Source organism: Pristiophorus japonicus, unplaced genomic scaffold (assembly GCF_044704955.1).
Source record: "Pristiophorus japonicus isolate sPriJap1 unplaced genomic scaffold, sPriJap1.hap1 HAP1_SCAFFOLD_339, whole genome shotgun sequence".
Classification (NCBI taxonomy): domain Eukaryota; kingdom Metazoa; phylum Chordata; class Chondrichthyes; family Pristiophoridae; genus Pristiophorus; species Pristiophorus japonicus.
The window spans coordinates 377,854-399,343 of record NW_027253205.1 but is presented as its reverse complement, the minus strand read 5'-3'; the positions used below and the strand labels follow the sequence as shown (position 1 = coordinate 399,343).

General features: G+C 57.7%; 1 protein-coding gene across 1 annotated transcript in view; it reads right to left on the bottom strand.

Moving 5' to 3' along the window:
- The window catches only part of LOC139250041 (sarcoplasmic/endoplasmic reticulum calcium ATPase 2-like), a 116,167-nt gene that overhangs the window by 92,580 nt on the left and 2,097 nt on the right, over nt 1-21,490 (bottom strand). The window contains exon 2 of the mRNA XM_070872605.1: nt 2,826-2,843. Within this exon, the coding sequence (XP_070728706.1) occupies nt 2,826-2,843 (18 nt within the window). The remainder of the gene's footprint in view (nt 1-2,825; nt 2,844-21,490) is intronic.

Below are 21,490 nucleotides of genomic sequence, written 5' to 3'. Positions count from 1 at the left end.
TGACTTATGAGGAAAGGTTGAGGAGGTTGGACCTCTATTCATTGGAGTTCAGAAGAATGAGAGGCGATCTTATCGAAACGTATAAGATTATGAGGGGGCTCGACAAGGTGGATGCAGAGAGGGTGTTTCCACTGATGGGGGAAGACGAGAACTAGGGGGCATGGTCTTAGAATAAGGGGCCACCCATTTAAAACTGAGATGACTACTGGGTCCTTGTGCATGAAACACAAAAGGTTAGTATGCAGGTACAGCAAGTGATCAGGAAGGCCAATGGTATCTTGGCCTTTATTGCAACGGGGATGGAGTATAAAAGCAGGGAAGTCTTACTACAGTTATACAGGGTATTGGTGAGACCACACCTGGAGTACTGCGTGCAGTTTTGGTCTCCATATTTCAGGTGGGATATACTTGCATGGGTGGCAGTTCAGAGAAGGTTCACCAGGTTGATTTCGGAGATGAGGGGGTTGACTTAAGATAGGTTGAGTTTGTTGGGTCTCTACTCATTGGAATTCAGAAGACTGAGAGGTGATCTTATTGAAACATATAAGATAATGAGGGGACTCGACAAGGTGGATACAGAGAGGATATTTCCACTTATAGGGGAAACTAAAACTAGGGGACATAGTCTCAGAATAAGGGGCCGCCCATTTAAAACTGTGATGAGGAGGAATTTCTTCTCCGAGGGTTGTAAATCTGTGGAATTCGCTGCCTCAGAGAGCTGTGGAGGCTGGGTCATTGAATGCATTTAAGGCGGAGATAGAGAGATTTTTGAGCGATAAGGGAGTAACGGGTTATGGGGAGCGGGCAGGGAAGTGGAGCTTAGTCCATGATCATATCAGCCATGATCGTATTAAATGGCGGAGCGGGCTCGAAGGGCCGGATGGCTGATTCCTGCTCCTATTTCTTGGGCTCTTATGTAAAAAAATAATCAAAATGGCGACTGGAACGTTAGCAATTATAACTCGAGCACTTGAATATAAAAAAGGGGAGGAGGCTTTCCTGCAGCCAACACAAGGCCTTGGTTAAACCACATCTGTCTGCACTGTACAGTTCTGGGCACCACATCTTAGAAAGGATATACTGGCCTTGGATGAAATGTAGGGCAGATTCACCAGAATGGGACCAGGGCTCCAAGGGTTAGATTAGAAACATAGAAAATAGGAGCAGTATACGACCATTCGGCCCTTCGAGCCTGCACCACCATTCAATATGATCATGGCTGACCCTCTATCTCAACACCATATTCCCGCTTTCTCCCCATACCCCTTGATGCCTTGTGGGTCTAGAAATCTATCTGTCTCCCGCTTAAATATATTCAGTGACTTGGCCTCCACAGCCTCCTGTGGTAGAGAATTCCACAGGTTCACCACCCTCTGAGTGAAAACATTTCTCCTCATCTCGCTCCTAAATTTCCTACCCCGTATCCTGAGACTGTGTGACCCCTTGTTCTAGACTTCCCAGCCCCCGGGGAAACATCCTCCCCACATCCAGTCTGTCCAACCCCGTCAGAATTTTATACCTTTCAATCAGATCCCCTCTCATTCTTCTAAACTCCAGTGAACACAGGCCCAGTCGACCCAATCTCTCCTCATACCACAGTCCTGCCATCCCAGGAATCAGTCTGGTGAACCTTCGCTGCACTCCCTCTGAGGAAAGGAGACCGAAACTGCACACAATACTCCAGGTGTGGTCTCACCAAGGCCCTGTCTAACTGTAGTAAGACATCCTTGTTATTATGAGGAGATAACGTAAACTCGGCTTCTATTCCCTGGATTATAGGTGATTTGACACAGGTTTTTAGGATTTTGCAAGGAATTGGTCGGGTAAAGAAAGAGAGAGAAGCTTGTTCCGCTGGTGGGGGAGTCTAGGACGAGGGGGACATAACCTTAAAATCTGAGCCAGGTCGTTCAGGAGAGGGGTTAGGAAACACTTCTTTACGCAAGAGGCGGTCAAAGTGGGAAACCCTCTCCCACAAAAAAGTCGATGCCAGCTCAATTAATCGTTTTAAATCAGCGCTTGGTAAGATTTTTGCTAGTTAAGGGTAAAAAGGATATGGAGCCAAGACAGGTGGATAGAGTTAGGATACAGACCAGCCATGATCTCATTGAATGGAGGAATAGTCTCGAGAGGGTTGAATGGGCCTCCTCCTGTTCCTGTGTAACAGGCTCAAAGGGCCTCCTCTTGTACCTGTGTGACAGGCTCGAGGGGCTGAATGGGCCTCCTCCTGTTCCCGTGTAACAGGCCCGAGGGGCTGAATGGGCCTCCTCCTGTTCCTGTGTAACAGGCCCGAGGGGCTGAATGGGCCTCCTCCTGTTCCCGTGTGACAGGCTCGAGGGGCTGAATGGGCCTCCTCCTGTTCCCGTGTAACAGGCCCGAGGGGCTGAATGGGCCTCCTCCTGTTCCCGTGTAACAGGCTCGAGGGGCTGAATGGGCCTCCTCCTGTTCCTGTGTAACAGGCTCGAGGGGCTGAATGGGCCTCCTCCTGTTCCTGTGTAACAGGCCCGAGGGGCTGAATGGGCCTCCTCCTGTTCCCGTGTAACAGGCTCGAGGGGCTGAATGGGCCTCCTCCTGTACCTGTGTAACAGACTCGAGGGGCTGAATGGGCCTCCTCCTGTTCCTGTGTAACAGGCTCGAGGGGCTGAATGGGCCTCCTCCTGTTCCTGTGTAATGGGCTCGAGGGGCTGAATGGGCCTCCTCCTGTTCCTGTGTAACAGGCTCGAGGGGCTGAATGGGCCTCCTCCTGTACCCGTGTTCACCCCCGAGGGCTGGGTTTTACCCCAGGAACCTCCGCGTGTATGACTGACAGAGGTTAAACATTTCCGTACCTTCTTCCGCTGGGAGTTCTGGGACAAGTAGGTTGGAGCAGCCACATGGAAAAAAAGAGATGAGATACTCATTAGAAACAGCATCACACAGCAATTAAAAAACTTGCTACGACCCAGGAAGCCCGCTCTCTGACAACAGCAACCCCCAGCACGTTGGATCAAAAATAAAAAAAATAACTTGCATTTAAATAGCACCTTTCACCACCGGACCTCTCAAAGCGCTTTGCAGCCAATGAAGCACTTTTGGGAGTGTAGTCACTGTTGTAATGTGGGAAACGCGGCAGCCAATTTGGGCACAGCAAGCTCCAACACACAGCAATGTGATAATGACCCAGATAATCTGGTTTTTTTGCAATGCTGATTGAGGCCTAAATATTGGCCCCAGGACACCGGGGATAACTCACCTGCTCCTCTTCGAAATAGTGGCCACTGGGCATTTTACGTCCAGTCGAGAGCGCAGACGGGGCCTCGGTTTCATGTCTCATCCAAAAGACGATAGCGCGGCGCTCCCTCCGTGCCGCCCCTCCGACAGCGCGGCGCTCCCATAAAACTACACTGGAGTGTAAACTTCGATTATTTTTGCGCTCAAGTCCCTGGAGGGGGACTTCAACCCACAACTTTGACTCAGAGGCGAGAGTGCTACCTACTGAGCCACAGCTGACATCAAGAGTGCGAATTGTGCTGGATAATCCCAGACAACAGACAACCACCTCCTCCCCCATGCACACACACACAAGGCTAGAGAACCTTCAAGCACACACACTGCTCAATGACAGCCCGAGTCACCGGCAGGCATTCGCACAGTCAATGCCGTCAGAGGACATTAGGGACAAATGGAGAGAGAATCAACAACACTGAACAACACACTGCCAGCGCCCCCATGAAACTCTTTGCGCCAATTAGCTTCATGCTCGGCAGGGAATTCAACACTCAACCACAGAGCCTTGGAATATCACATCCAGGAATTGTACAGGGGAAAGGTAGGCCCATAGCAGTAAATTCGTACAGGAACACAGCTCGACATTACCCTGGCAGTATGTCCCCAATTTATACCCAGTGTCAGCTTCGAGCGCTCCCAGAGCAGGTACAGCATTGGCCCTCCGACAGTGCGGCCCCTCCGACAGTGCGGCGCTCCCTCAATACTGTGGAGTGAGGCTTGGACCCACAATCTTCTGAATCAGAGGCGAATTGCGACCGACTGATCTTAATTCGATACTCAATGGCATCTCGACCAGCACAGAACGAAGCCGCCTCTCATGCTATCCCCCTCCTCGTTGAGCTCAGTCGGAACCAGCCCATACCATCCTGACATTCTCACTCACTGAGTCAAGCTACATTGTCAATCACAGACACTGATCCTGCACCATCCCATCAGACACCCCCACATTGTTGGCAAAACACTTTTTCGTGAAACGATCAGCTTTTCTTGGACAGCTTGTATTTATATAGCACCTTTAATGTGGTAAAATGTGCCTTGGAGCTTCATAGAAGCTGGAGGAGGTTAGAGATAGGGAGGGGTGTAGGTTACAGAGATAGGGAGGGGTGTAGGGGCTGGAGGAGGTTACAGAGATAGGGAGGGGTGTAGGTTACAGAGATCGGGAGGGGTGTAGGGGCTGGAGGAGGTTACAGAGATAGGGAGGGGTGTAGGGGTTACAGAGATAGGGAGGTGTGGAGGGGCTGGAGGAGGTTAGAGATAGGGAGGGGTGTAGGGGCTGGAGGAGGTTAGAGATAGGGAGGGGTGTAGGGGCTGGAGGAGGTTAGAGATAGGGAGGGGTGTAGGGGCTGGAGGGGTTACAGAGATAGGGAGGTGTGTAGGGGCTGGAGGAGGTTAGAGATAGGGAGGGGTGTAGGGGCTGGAGGAGGTTAGAGATAGGGAGGGGTGTAGGGGCTGGAGGGGTTACAGAGATAGGGAGGGGTGTCGGGGCTGGAGGAGGTTACAGAGATAGGGAGGGGTGTAGGGGCTGGAGGAGGTTACAGAGATAGGGAGGGGTGTAGGGCTGGAGGAGGTTACAGAGATAGGGAGGGGTGTAGGGCTGGAGGAGGTTATAGAGATCGGGAGGGGTGTAGGGACTGGAGGGGTTAGAGATAGGGAGGGGTGCAGGGGCTGGAGGGGTTACAGAGATAGGGAGGGGTGTAGGGGCTGGAGGAGGTTACAGAGATAGGGAGGGGTGTAGGGCTGGAGGAGGTTACAGAGATAGGGAGGGGTGTAGGGCTGGAGGAGGTTATAGAGATCGGGAGGGGTGCAGGGGCTGGAGGGGTTACAGAGATAGGGAGGGGTGCAGGGACTGGAGGGGTTACAGAGATAGGGAGGGGTGTAGGGGCTGGAGGAGGTTACAGAGATAGGGAGGGGTGTAGGGGCTGGAGGAGGTTACAGAGATAGGGAGGGGTGCAGGGGCTGGAGGGGTTACAGAGATAGGGAGGGGTGCAGGGACTGGAGGGGTTACAGAGATAGGGAGGGGTGTAGGTTACAGAGATAGGGAGGGGTGCAGGGACTGGAGGGGTTACAGAGATAGGGAGGGGTGCAGGGACTGGAGGGGTACAGAGATAGGGAGGGGTGTAGGTTACAGAGATAGGGAGGGGTGTAGGGGCTGGAGGAGGTTACAGAGATAGGGAGGGGTGCAGGGGCTGGAGGAGGTTACAGAGATAGGGAGGGGTATAGGGGCTGGAGGAGGTTAGAGATAGGGAGGGGAGTAGGGGCTGGAGGAGGTTACAGAGATAGGGAGGGGTGTAGGGGCTGGAGGAGGTTACAGAGATAGGGAGGGGTGTAGGGGCTGGAGGAGGTTACAGAGATAGGGAGGGTTGTAGGGGCTGGATGAGGTTACAGAGATAGGGAGGGGTGTAGGGGCTGGAGGAGGTTACAGAGATAGGGAGGGGTGTAGGGGCTGGAGGAGGTTACAGAGATAGGGAGGGGTGTAGGGGCTGGAGGAGGTTACAGAGATAGGGAGGGATGTAGGGGTTACAGAGATAGGGAGGGGTGCAGGGGCTGGAGGTGGTGACTATGATAGGGAGGGATGTATGGGCTGGAGGGGTTACAGAGATAGGGAGGGGTGTAGGGGCTGGAGGTGGTTACTATGATAGGGAGAGATGTAGGGGCTGGAGGGCTTACAGAGATAGGGAGGGGTGTAGGGCTGGAGGAGGTTACAGAGATAGGGAGGGGTGTAGGGGCTGGAGGGGTTACAGAGATAGGGAGGGGTGCAGGGGCTGGAGGTGTTACAGAGATAGGGAGGGGTGTAGGGGCTGGAGGATGTTACAGAGATAGGGATGGGTGTAGGGCTGGAGGAGGTTATAGAGATCGGGAGGGATGTAGGGGCTAGAGGAGGTTACAGAGATAGGGAGGGGTGTAGGGGCTGGAGGATGTTACAGAGATAGGGATGGGTGTAGGGCTGGAGGAGGTTACAGAGATAGGGAGGGGTGTCGGGGCTGGAGGAGGTTACAGAGATCGGGAGGGGTGTAGGGCTGGAGGAGGTTACAGAGATAGGGAGGGGTGTCGGGGCTGGAGGAGGTTACAGAGATAGGGAGGGGTGTGGGGGCTGGAGGAGGTTACAGAGATAGGGAGGGGTGTTGGGGCTGGAGGAGGTTACAGAGATCGGGATGGGTGTAGGGCTGGAGGAGGTTACAGAGATCCGGAGGGGTGTAGGGGCTGGAGGAGGTTACAAAGATGATGTAAGGGGATGTGGTCATGGAGAGATTTGAACTCGAACATGAGAATTTTCAAATGGAGCCATTGCCGGACCAGGAGCCAATGTAGGTCAGCGAGCACAGAGTGTGGGGCTGGGGGGGGGGGGGTGATGGGTGAGCAGGACTGGCTGCGAGCCAGGACACGGGGCAGCCGAGTTTCGGATGAACTGAAGTTTAGGGAGGTTGGAAGGCCGGCCAGGAGAGCGTTGGAATCCGCTGACAGAGGGTGTGGATCAGGGGTTTCAGCAGGTGAGTTGAGGCAAGGGGTGATGCGACGGGGGGAGGGGGGGGGGAGCGGAGGAGTTGGTCTCCGTGATGGGGAGGCCCTGGGGCTCAGAAGCTATATTCCTTTCCAGGTTAAATCACTCCCCCATCGTGCCCCCACCCCCCCCCCGGACCTGCGAGAGAACAGCTCTGGAGGTCGGACTATAAAAGAGCTGGAGAGGCGCGGACCACGTCAACCTCCAGCGCGAGCTGCTGGAAAGTGTGCGCCGATTTTGAGATGGGCGACGTCATCAAACTCCTGGTCGCCATTTTGGAGCGTGGGCAGGAACACCGGCGGGGCCCAGGTACAGAGGAGTGGGAAGGTCGGGGCGGAGAGGGGTTGGGGCGGAGGGGCCAGCGAGAGGTCGGGGCGGAGCGTGGTCGCGGCGGAGTTGCGACGATCATTTGGCGGAGGGAGATCGGAGCGGAGGCGAGAGATCACGGCAGAAGGGAGATCGGGGCGGAGGGAGCGGTGAATGTTTCTGTGGGGGAGGGGCGGCGAGAGATCGTGGCGGAACTGCGGTGAATGAGGGTACGAGGCCCAGGAGAGGCGAGGAGCCCAAGGGCAGCCCACACTGTGCGATATGTGCGCGCACTGGGTCCGTGCAGCAGAGCAGGTCTCCAGTCGTCCTGGTCAACCCTTGCCACTGGACCAAGACCTGGCTCTGTCAAGCCCGTGGGGTGGCTGGTGTACAACGGTCACCCCACGTTAAAAAAATTCCACACACAGGCATCTTCCACCCTTTAATTGCAGTTCAGGACTCGAATGTCAGGTCCTTCATTGAAACACATGAACTCGTGGAAGCAAGTCATCCTCGTTCGAGGGACCGCTTATGAATCACTCCCCAGTTGCTTCCTCCTCAAAGCCTGGCCTCATTTACAGCTCCAATTATACCAAAGTCATCTCGCTCTATGAACATCATCTCGTTCGTAAATTAATTACATTCCTCCTGCTCCTCTCCTCAACCAATTAACCTTCAATCAATGGCAGAGGGGGGAGGGGGGGGGGGGAAGTCTGTTACCTGCTCCCCTCCCCCTCACCTGAAGTCACGTGCCCCAGTCTCCATTCTAATCCTGCATCAGAGCTGTGCATCTTCCTATTCTCGCCCTCCTGCATGGGAAATAAGGCAAGGCGGGCCGTGCCCATCGGTTAGGCTGCCTGAGCAGGCGAAAGGGGTTAAAATGGGGCTGTGACTCCATTATCGGGCCTGCAGATATCACCTCGATTATCAAAGACTTGCATTTATACAGCGCCTTTCAGTACCACCGGACGTCTCACAGCGCTGTACATCCAAAGGCAGGCAGAGGAAATGTTACAGGGACACCCTCAAAGCCTCTCTGATAAAAGTGCACCGACACCTGGGAGTCCCTGGTCAAAGACCAGTCCTGCCCCGCCCTAAGTGGAGGAAGTACATCCGGGAGGGTGCTGAGCACCTCGAGTCTCGTCGCCAACAGCATGCAGAAAGCAAGCGGAAGGAGCGTGCGGCAAACCTGTCCCACCCACCCATTGGCCTTCCTGATCACTTGCTGTGCCTGCATACTCACCTTTTGTGCTTCATGCACCAGGACCCCCAGGTCCCGCTGTACTGCAGCTATTTTTCTCCATTTAAATAATAACTTGCTCTTTGATTTTTTTTCTGCCAAAGTGCATGACCTCACACTTTCCAACATTATGCTCCATCTGCCAAATTTTTGCCCACTCACTTAGCCTGTCTATGTCCTTTTGGAGATTTTTTGTGTCCTCCTCACACATTGCTTTTCCTCCCATCTTTGTATCGTCAGCAAACTTGGCTACGTGACACTCATTCCCTTCTTCCAAGTCGTTAGAAATTGTAAATAGTTGGTGTCCCAGCACTGATCCCCCACTAGTTACTGGCTGCCAACCAGAGCATGAACCATTTATCCCGACTCTGTTTTCTGTCAGAGCCTTGATCGAATTGAATGTCAGAACAGGCTCCAGGGGCTGAATGGCCACTTCCTGTTCCTATGTTTCTGGCGAGCACATTAAAAAGAGTGAGGAGAGGCAATATAAATTAAATGAGACAATTCTAAAGGGGGGGGGGGGGTGAAGGGACATAGAGGCCTGGTGGCTTATGTAAACAATTCTGTGACCATAGCAGGGCAAGTGGAGAAGGCTGTTTTTAAAAAGAAAAAAACACACATGGGATCCTTGGCTTAACATAAAATACAAAAAAGTTATTCTAAATCTTTATAGGTCACTCGGTTAGGCCTCAACTGGAGTATTGTGTCCAATTCTGGGCACTCCGCTTTTGGAAGGACGTCAAGGCCTTGGAAAGGATGCAGAGGAGATTGACCAGAATGGGACCAGGGAGGACAGACGCACCAACATTAGAAACATAGAAAATAGGTGCAGGAGTAGGCCATTCAATAAGATCATGGCTGATCATCCCCTCAGTACCCCTTTCCTGCTTTCTCTCCATACCCCTTGATCCCTTTAGCCGTAAGGGCCATATCTAACTCTCTTTTGAATATATCCAACGAAATGGCCCCAACAACTTTCTGTGGTAGAGAATTCCACAGGTTCACAATTCTCTGAGTGAAGAAGTTTCTCCTCATCTCAGCCCTTATCCTTACGACTGTGACCCCTGGTTCTGGACTTCCCCAACATCGGGAACATTCTTCCTGCATCTAACCTGTCCAGTCCCATCAGAATTTTATATGTTTCTATGAGATCCCCTCTCACTCTTCTAAATTCCAGTGAATATAAGCCCAGTCGATCCAGTGTTTCTTCATATGTCAGTCCTGCCATCCCAGGAATCAGTCTGGTGAACCTTCGCTGCACTCCCTCAATAGCAAGAACGTCCTTCCTCAGATTAGGAGACCAAAACTGAACACAATATTCCAGGTGTGGCCTCACCAAGGCCCTGTACAACTGCAGTAAGACCTCCCTGCTCCTATACTCAAATCCTCTCGCGATGAAGTCCAACATGCCATTTGCCTTCTTCACCGCCTATTGTACCTGCATGCCAACTTTCAGTGACTGATGTACCATGACACCCAGGTCTCGTTGCATCTCCCCTTTTCCTAATCTGTTATCATTCAGATAATATTCTGCCTTCGTATTTTTGCCACCAAAGTGGATAACCTCACATTTATCCACATGATACTGCATCTGCCATGCATTTGCCCGCTCACCAAACCTGTCCATGTCACCCTGCAGACTCCTCACAGCTCACACTGCCACCCAGGCTGGGGTTGTTCTCCTTAACAATCCCCAAGCAAATGCTTTATGCGGAGCTCCTTCATGGTAAACGAGCCAAAGGAGGACAGAGGAAACGTTATAAGGACATCCTCAAAGCCTCCTTGGTAAAGTGCGACATCACCACTGACACCTGAGAGACCCTGGCCGAAGACTGCCCGAGGTGGAGAAAGTCCATCCGGGAGGGCGTTGAGCTCTTTTGAGTCTCGACGCAAGGAGCATGGAGAGGCCAAGCGCAGGCACTGGAAGGAGCGTGCGACAAACCAGCCCCACCAACCCCTTCCCCCGACGAATGTCTGTCCCACCTGTAACAGGGTCTGCGGCTCCCGTATCGGACTGCTCAGCCATCAAAGAACTCACTTTGGGAGTGGAAGCAAGCCTTCCTCGATTCCGAGGGACTGCCTATGATGATGTTTTCCTTAAAAGCAGAGAAGGCCAAGGGGAGATCGACGAGAATGGTCCTGGGGATGAGGGACTTCAGTGACGTGGATAGACTGGAGAAGTTGGGGTTGTTCTCCTTGGAGCAGAGAAGGTTGAGAGGAGATTTGATCGAGGTGATCAAAATCATGAGGGATCTGGACAGAGCAGAGAGCGAGAAACTGTTCCCGGGGGGGGGGGGGGGGGGGGGGGGGCAGGAAGGTTGGTCACCAGAGGGACACAGATTTCAGACAATCGGCAAAAGAACCAAAGAGGAGAAATGTTTTTACGCAGTGAGTTATGATCGGCAAAGGGCAGTGGAAGCACATTCAATAGTAACTTTCAAAAGAGGAGCTGGATAAATAATGGAAGGGGGAAACACTTGCAGGGCTGTGGGGGGGGGGGGAGTGCGATCGCTCTTTCAAATAGCCGGCACAGGCACGATGGGCCGAATGGCCTGCTCCTAATCCTATTTCTTATGTTCTCCTGTGCTGTACGATTCTGTAACTGAGAATCGGGGGCTGGTGGTGTGGGGGCGGGCACTGGGACAAGCAGATTCAACCCCACAGATGGAGATTCCATGAGAACAAGTCTCGCCATAAGGTTCAGACATACATGGCCCTGGATTTCGCTGGATGCAATGGGAGGGGCATGAAGACACCCCATAATGTTCAAGTCACCTGATCCCTAAATAACACCCATTAATAAAGCACCTTTAATGTAGCGAATGTTGCAAGGCGCTTCCCAGGAGCGGAAATCAGATACAAATTTCACACCGAGCCGCATGAGGCGGTATATCATCATCGTAGGCGGTCCCTTGAAACGAGGATGACTTGCTTCCACGCCAAAAGAGGTGGAGTGCACAGGTGTTTCAATGAAGGACCTAATATTCCAGATCCAGAAGGGTGGAAGATGCCTGTGGGTGGATTTTTTTTAACGTGGGGTGACCGTTGCACACCAGCCACCACGCGGGCTTGACAGAGCGAGGTCTGGGTCCAGTGGCGAGGGTTAACCAAGACGGCTGGAGAACTGCTCTGCTGCACGCGCACATATCGCACAGTGTGGGCTGGGCCCGTGCTGCCCCCTGGGCCCTCGGCTCTTCTGGGCCCCTGAGCTCACGCCTCTCCTGGGCCCCTGAGCTCGCGCCTCTCCTGGGCCCCGATCACGTCCCTCCGCAGTCTCTCGCCGCTCCTTCGCCCCGACCTCGCCGCTCCCGCTGTGTCTGGCCACGCTCCAATGACGGAACTGGACCTTGGTCACCCTTCGTTGCCGTCGGTCGCCCTCTTGCACCAGCTCGCGCTGTAACTTGCCGTGGCAAGCTGCCCATGGCCGCTGCTCGCCGCTCCTTTTATGGCCCCGACCCGCGAGGGAACATCAGCGGCAGGTCGGGGCCATAAGAGTTGCGGCGAGTGGCGGTGACCAAAAACCTGGTCAAAGAGGTGGGTTTTAAGGAGTGTCTTACAGGAGGAGAGGGGCGCGGAGAGGTTGAGGGAGGGAGTTCCAGAGCTTGGGGCCCAGGCAACAGAAGGCACGGCCACCGATGGTGGAGCGATTATAATCAGGGATGGTCAGGAGGGCAGAATTGGAGGAGTGCAGAGATCTCGGAGGGTTGTCGGGGCTGGAGGGAGTTACAGAGATGGGGAGGGTGTAGGGGCTGGAGGGAGTTACAGAGATAGGGAGGGGTGTAGGGCTGGAGGAGGTTACAGAAACAGGGAGGGGTGTAGGGCAGGAGGAGGTTACAGAAACAGGGAGGGGTTGTGGGGCTGGAGGAGGTTACAGAAACAGGGAGGGGTGTAGGGGCTGGAAGAAGTTACAGGGATAGGGAGGGTGTAGGGGCTGGAAGAGGTTACAGGGATAAGAAGGGTGTAGGGGCTGGAGGAGGTTACAGGGATAAGAAGGGTGTAGGGGCTGGAGGAGGTTACAGGGATAGGGAGGGGTGCGGGGCTGGAGGAGGTTACAGAGATCGGGAGGGGTGTCGGGGCTGGAAGAGGTTACAGGGATAAGAAGGGTGTAGGGGCTGGAGGAGGTTACAGGGATAGGGAGGGGTGCGGGGCTGGAGGTGGTTACAGAGATAGGCAGGGTTAGAAAATAGGAGCAGTAGTAGGCCATTCGGCCCTTCGAGTCTGCACCGCCATTCAATATCATGGCTGATCCTCTATCTCAACACCATATTCCCGCTTATTCCCCCATACCCCTTGATACCTTTTGTGTCTCGAAATCTATCTGTCTCCCTCTTAAATATATTCAGTGACTTGGCCTCCACAGCCTTCTGTGGTAGAGAATTCCACAGGTTCACCACCCTCTGAGTGAAAACATTTCTCCTCATCTCGCTCCTAAATTTCCTACCCCGTATCCTGAGACTGTGACCCTCTTGTTCTAGACTTCCCAGCCCCCGGGGAAACATCCTCCCCGCATCCAGTCTGTCCAACCCCGTCAGAATTTTATACCTTTCAATGCGATCCCCTCATTATTCTAAACTCCAGTGAATACAGGCCCAGTCGACCCAATCTCTCCTCATACCACAGTCCTGCCATCCCAGGAATCAGTCTGGTGAACCTTCGCTGCACTCCCTCTCCGTCCGGCAAGTATATGGGCCATGGGCAAGTATATGCAGCATGGAGGCCCCAATCTGCGAGGGAACACCAGCGGCAGGGCGGGGCCATAAAAGGAGCGGTGAGAGGCGACCATGGGCAGCGTGGTGGTGTACCACTTCAGGGTGCAGCGCGAGCTGGTGCAGGAGGGCGACACAGCGAAGAGTGACGTCATCAAGAACCAGGTCGGTGATTGGAGCGTGGGGCAGGTACAGCAGGAGCGGCGAGGTCGGGGCGAAGGAGCGGCGAGTGATTGTAGAGGGACGTGATCGGGGCCCAGGAGAGGCGCGAGTTCGGGGCCAGGGGCAGCACGGGCCCAGCCCACACTGTGATACGTGCGCGCACTGGGTCCCGTGCAGCAGAACTGGTCTCCAGTGGTCTTGGTTAACCCTTGCCACTGGACCAAGACCTGGCTCTGTCAAGCCCGTGTGGTGACTGGTGTGCAACGGTCACCACATGTTAAAAAAATCCACGCACAGGCATCTTCCACCCTTCAACATGTAGTTCAGGCCCTCCATTCGAAACACCTGTGAACTTGTCCTTTTTTTGGCGTGGAAGCAAGTCATCCTCGTTTCGAGGGACAGCCTACGATGATGATGATCCTTTCTTAGGGTCAATTATGACACAAATATGTACAACCTCTAACATTATACAAATATTCATCTTTCACCTTTAAACACTAGGTTGTAGGGGCTGGAGGAGGTTACAGAGATAGGGAGGGGTGTAGGGGTTAGAGATAGGGAGGGGTGTAGGGGCTGGAGGAGGTTACAGAAACAAGGAAGGTTGTAGGGGCTGGAGGAGGTTACAGAGATAGGGAGGGGTGTCGGGGCTGGAGGAGGTTACAGAGATAGGGAGGGGTGTAGGGGCTGGAGGTGGTTACAGAGATAGGGAGGGGTGTCGGGGCTGGAGGAGGTTACAGAGATAGGGAGGGGTGTCGGGGCTGGAGGAGGTTACAGAAACAGGGAAGGGTGTAGGGGCTGGAGGAGGTTACAGAGATAGGGAGGGGTGTAGGGACTGGAGGAGGTTACAGAGATAGGGAGGGGTGTAGGGGCTGGAGGGGGTTACAGAGATTGGGAGGGGTGTAGGGGCTGGAGGAGGTTACAGAGATAGGGAGGGGTGTAGGGACTGGAGGAGGTTACAGAGATAGGGAAGGGTGTAGGGGCTGGAGGAGGTTACAGAGATAGGGAGGGGTGTAGGGGCTGGAGGAGATTACAGAGATAGGGAGGGTTGTAGGGGCTGGAGGAGGTTACAGAGATAGGGAGGGTTGTAGGGGCTGGAGGAGGTTACAGAGATAGGGAGTGGTGTAGGGGCTGGAGGAGGTTACAGAGATAGGGAGTGGTGTAGAGGCTGGAGGAGGTTACAGAGATAGGGAGGGGTGTCGGGGCTGGAGGGGGTTACAGAGATAGGGAGGGGGTGTCGGGGCTGGAGGGGGTTACAGAGATAGGGAGGGTTGTCGGGGCTGGAGGAGGTTACAGAGATAGGGAGGGGTGTCGGGGCTGGAGGGGGTTACAGAGATAGGGAGGGGTGTTGGGGCTGGAGGAGGTTACAGAGATAGGGAGGGGTGTAGGGGCTGGAGGTGGTTACAGAAACAGGGAGGGGTAAGGGCGTGGATGGATCTGAACCCATGGATAACAATTTTAAAAGCAAGACGGTAGAACACTCATGTTATTAGTATTTTTCATTTAAACTAAGCTCAGCTGCAGTCCTGCGCAGACTCGTGGAAACCTCAGGAAGGATTCTGAGTCACGAATGAACGGCATGTAGCCACAATACAGAGATGGGATTGTCACTGACACGCTCTCTCCCTCCTTCGCTAAGTTTAAAAAGTGTGGGGGCATTCAAAATTGAAGAAAACACAGCCAACATCAAGATCAAAGGAGAAGGCCATTCTGCCCATTTGCCCCGTGACAGCTCAATGAAATCCCGCTTCCAATACCCATTTTAATTTTTCTCTTCAAAATATGAAGCCAGCTCATTTTATCAAAGCCTATTCCGGATTCTGGGTCTCCTGCTACCTCTGGTCAGACAAACCAAGTCGCAACAAACCTCTGCAGCGAAGGTCTTCCACCAACTTCATGGTGTCAGCAGTGGCTCAATGTGTCTCTCTCAACTCCGAATCAGAACGTGGCTTCGAGTCTCCACTCCAGAGATTCGAGCCCCACAATGCAGGCCCGACATTCCCCGGTGTCCAATACTGAGGGAGCGCCTCACTGCGCTGCTGGAGGGGCGGTGCTGAGGGAGCGCCGCGCTGTCGGAGGGGCGGTACTGAGGGAGCGCCGCGCTGTCAGAGGGGCAGTACTGAGGGAGTGCCGCGCTGTCGGAGGGGCAGTACTGAGGGAGCGCCATGCTGTCGGAGGGGCGGTACTGAGGGAGCGCCGCGCTGTCAGAGGGGCAGTACTGAGGGAGTGCCGCGCTGTCGGAGGGGCGGTACTGAGGGAGCGCCGCGCTGTCGGAGGGGCAGTACTGAGGGAGCGCCGCGCTGTCGGAGGGGCGGTACTGAGGGAGCGCCGCGCTGTCGGAGGGGCGGTACTGAGGGAGCGCCGCGCTGTCGGAGGGGCGGTACTGAGGGAGCGCCGCACTGTCGGAGGGGCAGTACTGAGGGAGCGCCGCGCTGCGCTGCTGGAGGGGCAGTACTGAGGGAGCGCCGCGCTGCGCTGCTGGAGGGGCAGTACTGAGGGAGCGCCGCACTGTCGGAGGGGCGGTACTGAGGGAGCGCCGCGCTGTCGGAGGGGCAGTACTGAGGGAGCGCCGTGCTGTCGGAGGGGCAGTACTGAGGGAGCGCCGCGCTGTCGGAGGGGCAGTACTGAGGGAGCGCCGTGCTGTCGGAGGGGCGGTACTGAGGGAGCGCCGCGCTGCGCTGCTGGAGGGGCAGTACTGAGGGAGCGCCGCGCTGTCGGAGGGGCAGTACTGAGGGAGCGCCGCGCTGTCGGAGGGGCAGTACTGAGGGAGCGCCGCACTGTCGGAGGGGCAGTACTGAGGGAGTGCCGCACTGTCAGAGGGGCAGTACTGAGGGAGTGCTGCACTGTCGGAGGGGCAGTACTGAGGGAGTGCTGCACTGTCGGAGGGGCAGTACTGAGGGAGCGCCGCACTGTCGGAGGGGCGGTACTGAGGGAGTGCCGCACTGTCGGAGGGGCAGTACTGAGGGAGTGCTGCACTGTCGGAGGGGCGGTACTGAGGGAGCCCCGCTCTGTCGGAGGGGCGGTACTGAGGGAGCGCTGCGCTGTCGGAGGGGCGGTACTGAGGGAGCGCCGCGCTGTCGGAGGGGCGGTACTGAGGGAGTGCTGCACTGTCGGAGGGGCAGTACTGAGGGAGCCCCGCTCTGTCGGAGGGGCGGTACTGAGGGAGCGCTGCGCTGTCGGAGGGGCGGTACTGAGGGAGCGCCGCGCTGTCGGAGGGGCGGTACTGAGGGAGCGCCGCGCTGTCGGAGGGGCGGTACTGAGGGAGCGCCGCGCTGTCGGAGGGGCGGTACTGAGGGAGCGCCGCGCTGTCGGAGGGGCGGTACTGAGGGAGCGCCGCGCTGTCGGAGGGGCGGTACTGAGGGAGCGCCGCGCTGTCGGAGGGGCGGTACTGAGGGAGCGCCGTGCTGTCGGAGGGGCAGTACTGAGGGAGCGCCGCGCTGTCGGAGGGGCGGTACTGAGGGAGTGCCGCGCTGTCGGAGGGGCGGTACTGAGGGAGTGCCACACTGTCGGAGGGGCGGTACTGAGGGAGCGCCGTGCTGTCGGAGGGGCGGTACTGAGGGAGCGCCGCACTGTCGGAGGGGCGGTACTGAGGGAGCGCCGCGCTGTCGGAGGGGCGGTACTGAGGGAGTGCCACACTGTCGGAGGGGCGGTACTGAGGGAGCGCCGCACTGTCGGAGGGGCGGTACTGAGGGAGTGCCACACTGTCGGAGGGGCGGTACTGAGGGAGCGCCGTGCTGTCGGAGGGGCGGTACTGAGGGAGCGCCGCACTGTCGGAGGGGCCCCTCGAGCCTGCTCCGGCATTTACTCAGATCATGGCTGATCTGATCATGGACTCAGCTCCACTTCCCCGCCCGCTCCCCATAACCCCTTATCGTTTAAGAAACTGTCTATTTCTGTCTTTAATGTGTTCAATGTCCCGGCTTCCACAGCTCTCTGAGGCAGCAACTTCCACAGATTTACAACCTTTATAGAAGAAATTTCTCCTCATCTGCTTTAAATGGGCGGCCACTTATTCTGAGATCATGTCCTCTAGTTCTAGTCTCCCCCATCAGTGGAAACATCCTCTCTGCATCCACCTTGTCAAGCCCCCTCATAATCTTATACGTTGCGATAAGATCACCTCTCATTCTTCTGAATTCCAATGAGTAGAGGCCCAACCTCCTCAACCTTTCCTCATAAGTCAACCCCCTCATCTCCGGAATTCACCGAGTGAACCTTCTCTGCACTGCCTCCAAAGCAAGTATATCCTTTCGTAAATATGGAAACCAAAACTGCACGCAGTACTCCAGGTGTGGCCTCAACAATACCCTGTATAACTGTAGCAAGACTTCCCTGCTTTTATACTCCATCCCCTTTGCAATAAAGGCCAACATACCTTTGGCCTTCCTGATCACTTGCTGTCCGTGCATACTATCCTTTTACCCCCAGGTCCCTCTGTACAGCAGCACTTTGCAATCTTTCTCCATTTAAATGATAATTTGCTTTTTGATTTTTTTTCTGCCAAAGTGCATGACCTCACACTTTCCAACATTATACTCTCATCTGCCAAATTTTTGCCCACTCACTTAGCCTGTCTATGTCCTTATGCAGATTTTGTGTGTCCTCTTCACTGAGCGAGCACTGCACTGTCGGAGGGACTGTCTTTCGGATGAGACATTAAACCGAGGCCCCATCTGCATCCCAAGTGGATGGAAAGGATCCCACGGCTACTGTTAGAAGAGGAGATGGGGAACTTCTCCCCTGTGACCTGTATTTATCCCTCAAACCAACATCACAAAAACAGCATCTGCTCATTTATCACATTGCGGGAGTGCGCTGTGTGCAAGTTAACAGCCGTGTTTTCTGCATTACAACAGTCCCAAAAACCCCTCAATGGCAAAGCCCCTCTCCCAATGGGGAGGAGCATCATAGGCCCCTCCCCCAATGCACCTCCCTCAGACCAGGCCTATTCCCCCCCCCACCAAAGCCTGGCCCATGACCCTCCACCAACCCAGAACCCACTGGACACATGCCCCACCCCAAGCCCCGCATCAGCCCCCCTCCCCCTAGATACAAACCCCCTCCCTCAGGCCCCACCCCACGGCCTCTTCTCCCCCCCCTCCCCACAGGCCCCACCGAGTATCCCAGGCCCTCCCCCCGAGCCCCTCCCCTTCACCATAAGCCCAGGCACCTCCCCCCGAGCCCTGCCCCCACCGCCCCAGAGCCCGAGGCCCCTCCCCCCCAGAGCCCCTCCAGCTCACTCCCCACAGGCCCCTTGCCTGGCCCAGCCCCCAGAGTCACAGACCACTCTCCCACAGGCGTCACAGACCCCTCCCACAAGCCCCCAGCACCTCCCCCAGAGCCACAGACCCCTCCCTCAAGCCCCCGGCCCCTCCCCAGAGCCACAGACCCCTCCCCCACAGGATGCCCCCCCCCCGAACCCTCCCCCACAGGACACCCCCCCAGGAGCCCCACTCACTCCCCCCTCCCCCCACAGGAGCCCCACTCACTCCCCCCTGCCCCCACAGGAGCCCCACTCACTCCTCCCTCCCCCAACAGGAGCCCCACTCACTCCCCCCTCCCCCCACAGGAGCCCCACTCACTCCCCCCACAGGAGCCCCACTCCCACAGGAGCCCCACAGACCCCTCCCCCACAGGAGCCCCACAGACCAATCCCCCACAGGAGCCCCACAGACCAATCCCCCACAGACCCCTCCTCCCACAGGAGCCCCACTCCCCCACAGGAGCCCCCCATACGCTTCCTCCCACAGGAGCCCCACAGACCCCTCCTCCCACAGGAGCCCCACAGACCCCTCCTCCCACAGGAGCCCCCTCCTCCCACAGGAACCCTCCAGACCCCTCCTCCCACAGGAGCCCCCTCCCCCACAGGAACCCTCCAGACCCCTCCCTCACAGGAACCCTCCAGACCCCTCCTCCCACAGGAGCTTCCCTCCCTCACAGGAACCCTCCAGACCCCTCCTCCCACAGGAACCCCCCAGACCCCTCCTCCCACAGGAGCTCCCCTCCCTCACAGGAACCCTCCAGACCCCTCTCCCACAGGAACCCTCCAGACCCCTCCTCCCACAGGAACCCTCCAGACCCCTCCTCCCACAGGAGCTCCCCTTCCTCACAGGAACCCTCCAGACCCCTCCTCCCACAGGAACCCTCCAGACCCCTCCTCCCACAGGAACCCTCCAGACCCCTCCTCCCACAGGAGCCCTCCAGACCCCTCCTCCCACAGGAGCCCTCCAGACCCCTCCTCCCACAGGAGCCCTCCAGACCCCTCCTCCCACAGGAGCCCTCCAGACCCCTCCTCCCACAGGAACCCTCCAGACCCCTCCTCCCACAGGAACCCTCCAGACCCCTCCTCCCACAGGAACCCTCCCCCCACAAGAACCCTCCTCCCAGAGGAACCCTCCAGACCCCTCCTCCCACAGGAGCCCCACAGACCCCTGCCCCCACAGGAGCCCCCCTCCCCCTACAGGAGCCCCACAGACCCCTCCTCCCACAGGAGCCCCACAGACCCCTCCTCCCACAGGAGCCCCACAGACCCCTCCTCCCACAGGAGCCCCACAGACCCCTCCCCCCACAGGAGCCCCCAGACCCCTCCCCCCACAGATCCCTCCCCCCACAGGAGCCCTTCCCCCACAGGAGCCCCACAGACCCCTCCCCCTACAGGAGCCCCCCACAGGAGCCCCACAGACCCCTCTCCCCCACAGGAGCCCCCCACAGACCCCTCCCCCCACAGGAGCCCCCCAGACCCCTCCCCCCACAGGAGCCCCACAGACCCCTCCTCCCACAGGAGCCCCCCCTCCTCCCACAGACCCCTCCCCCCACAGGAGCCCCCCACAGACCCCTCCCCCCCACAGGAGCCCCCCACAGACCCCTCCCCCCACAGGAGCCCCCCCACAGACCCCCTCCCCCCCACAGACCCCTCCCCCCCACAGGAGCCCCCCCACAGACCTCCTCCCCCCCACAGACCCCTCCCCCCCACAGGAGCCCCCCACAGACCCCCTCCCCCCCCACAGGAGCCCCCCACAGACCCCTCCCCCCACAGGAGCCCCACAGACCCCTCCCCCCACAGGAACCCCACAGACCCCTCCCCCTACAGGAGCCCCCCACAGACCCCTCCCCCCACAGGAGCCCCCCCCACAGACCCCTCTCCCCACAGGAGCCCCCCTCCCCCACAGGAGCCCCACAGACCCCTCCCCCTACAGGAGCCCCCCACAGACCCCTCCCCCCACAGGAGCCCCACAGACCCCTCCCCCCACAGGAGCCCCCCCCACAGACCCCTCTCCCCACAGGAGCCCCCCTCCCCCACAGGAGCCCCACAGACCCCTCCCCCCACAGGAGCCCCACAGACCCCTCCCCCCACAGGAGCCCCACAGACCCCTCCCCCCACAGGAGCCCCCCCCACAGACCCCTCTCCCCACAGGAGCCCCCCTCCCCCACAGGAGCCCCACAGACCCCCTCCCCCACAGGAGCCCCACAGACCCCTCCCCCCACAGGAGCCCCCCACAGGAGCCCCACAGACCCCTCCCCCTACAGGAGCCCCACAGACCCCTCCCCCCACAGGAGCCCCACAGACCCCTCCCCCACAGGAGCCCCACAGACCCCTCCCCCCACAGGAGCCCCACAGACCCCTCCCCCTACAGGAGCCCCACAGGACCCCTCCCCCCACAGACCCCTCCCCCTACAGGAGCCCCACAGACCCCTCCCCCTACAGGAGCCCCACAGACCCCTCCTCCCACAGGAGCCCCACAGACCCCTCCTCCCACAGGAGCCCCACAGACCCCTCCTCCCACAGAGCCCCCACAGACCCCTCCCCCCACAGGAGCCCCCCACAGACCCCTCCCCCCACAGACCCCTCCCCCTACAGGAGCCCCCCACAGACCCCTCCCCCCCACAGGAGCCCCCCACAGACCCCTCCCCCCACAGGAGCCCCCCACAGACCCCTCCCCCCCAGGAGCCCCCCACAGACCCCTCCCCCCACAGGAGCCCCCCACAGACCCCTCCCCCCACAGGAGCCCCCCACAGACCCCTCCCCCCACAGGAGCCCCACAGACCCCTCCTCCCACAGGAGCCCCCACAGACCCCTCCTCCCACAGGAGCCCCACAGACCCCTCCCCCCCACAGGAGCCCCACAGACCCCTCCTCCCACAGGAGCCCCACAGACCCCTCCTCCCACAGGAGCCCCCCACAGACCCCTCCCCCCACAGGAGCCCCACAGACCCCTCCTCCCACAGGAGCCCCACAGACCCCTCCTCCCACAGGAGCCCCACAGACCCCTCCTCCCACAGGAGCCCCACAGACCCCTCCCCCCACAGGAGCCCCACA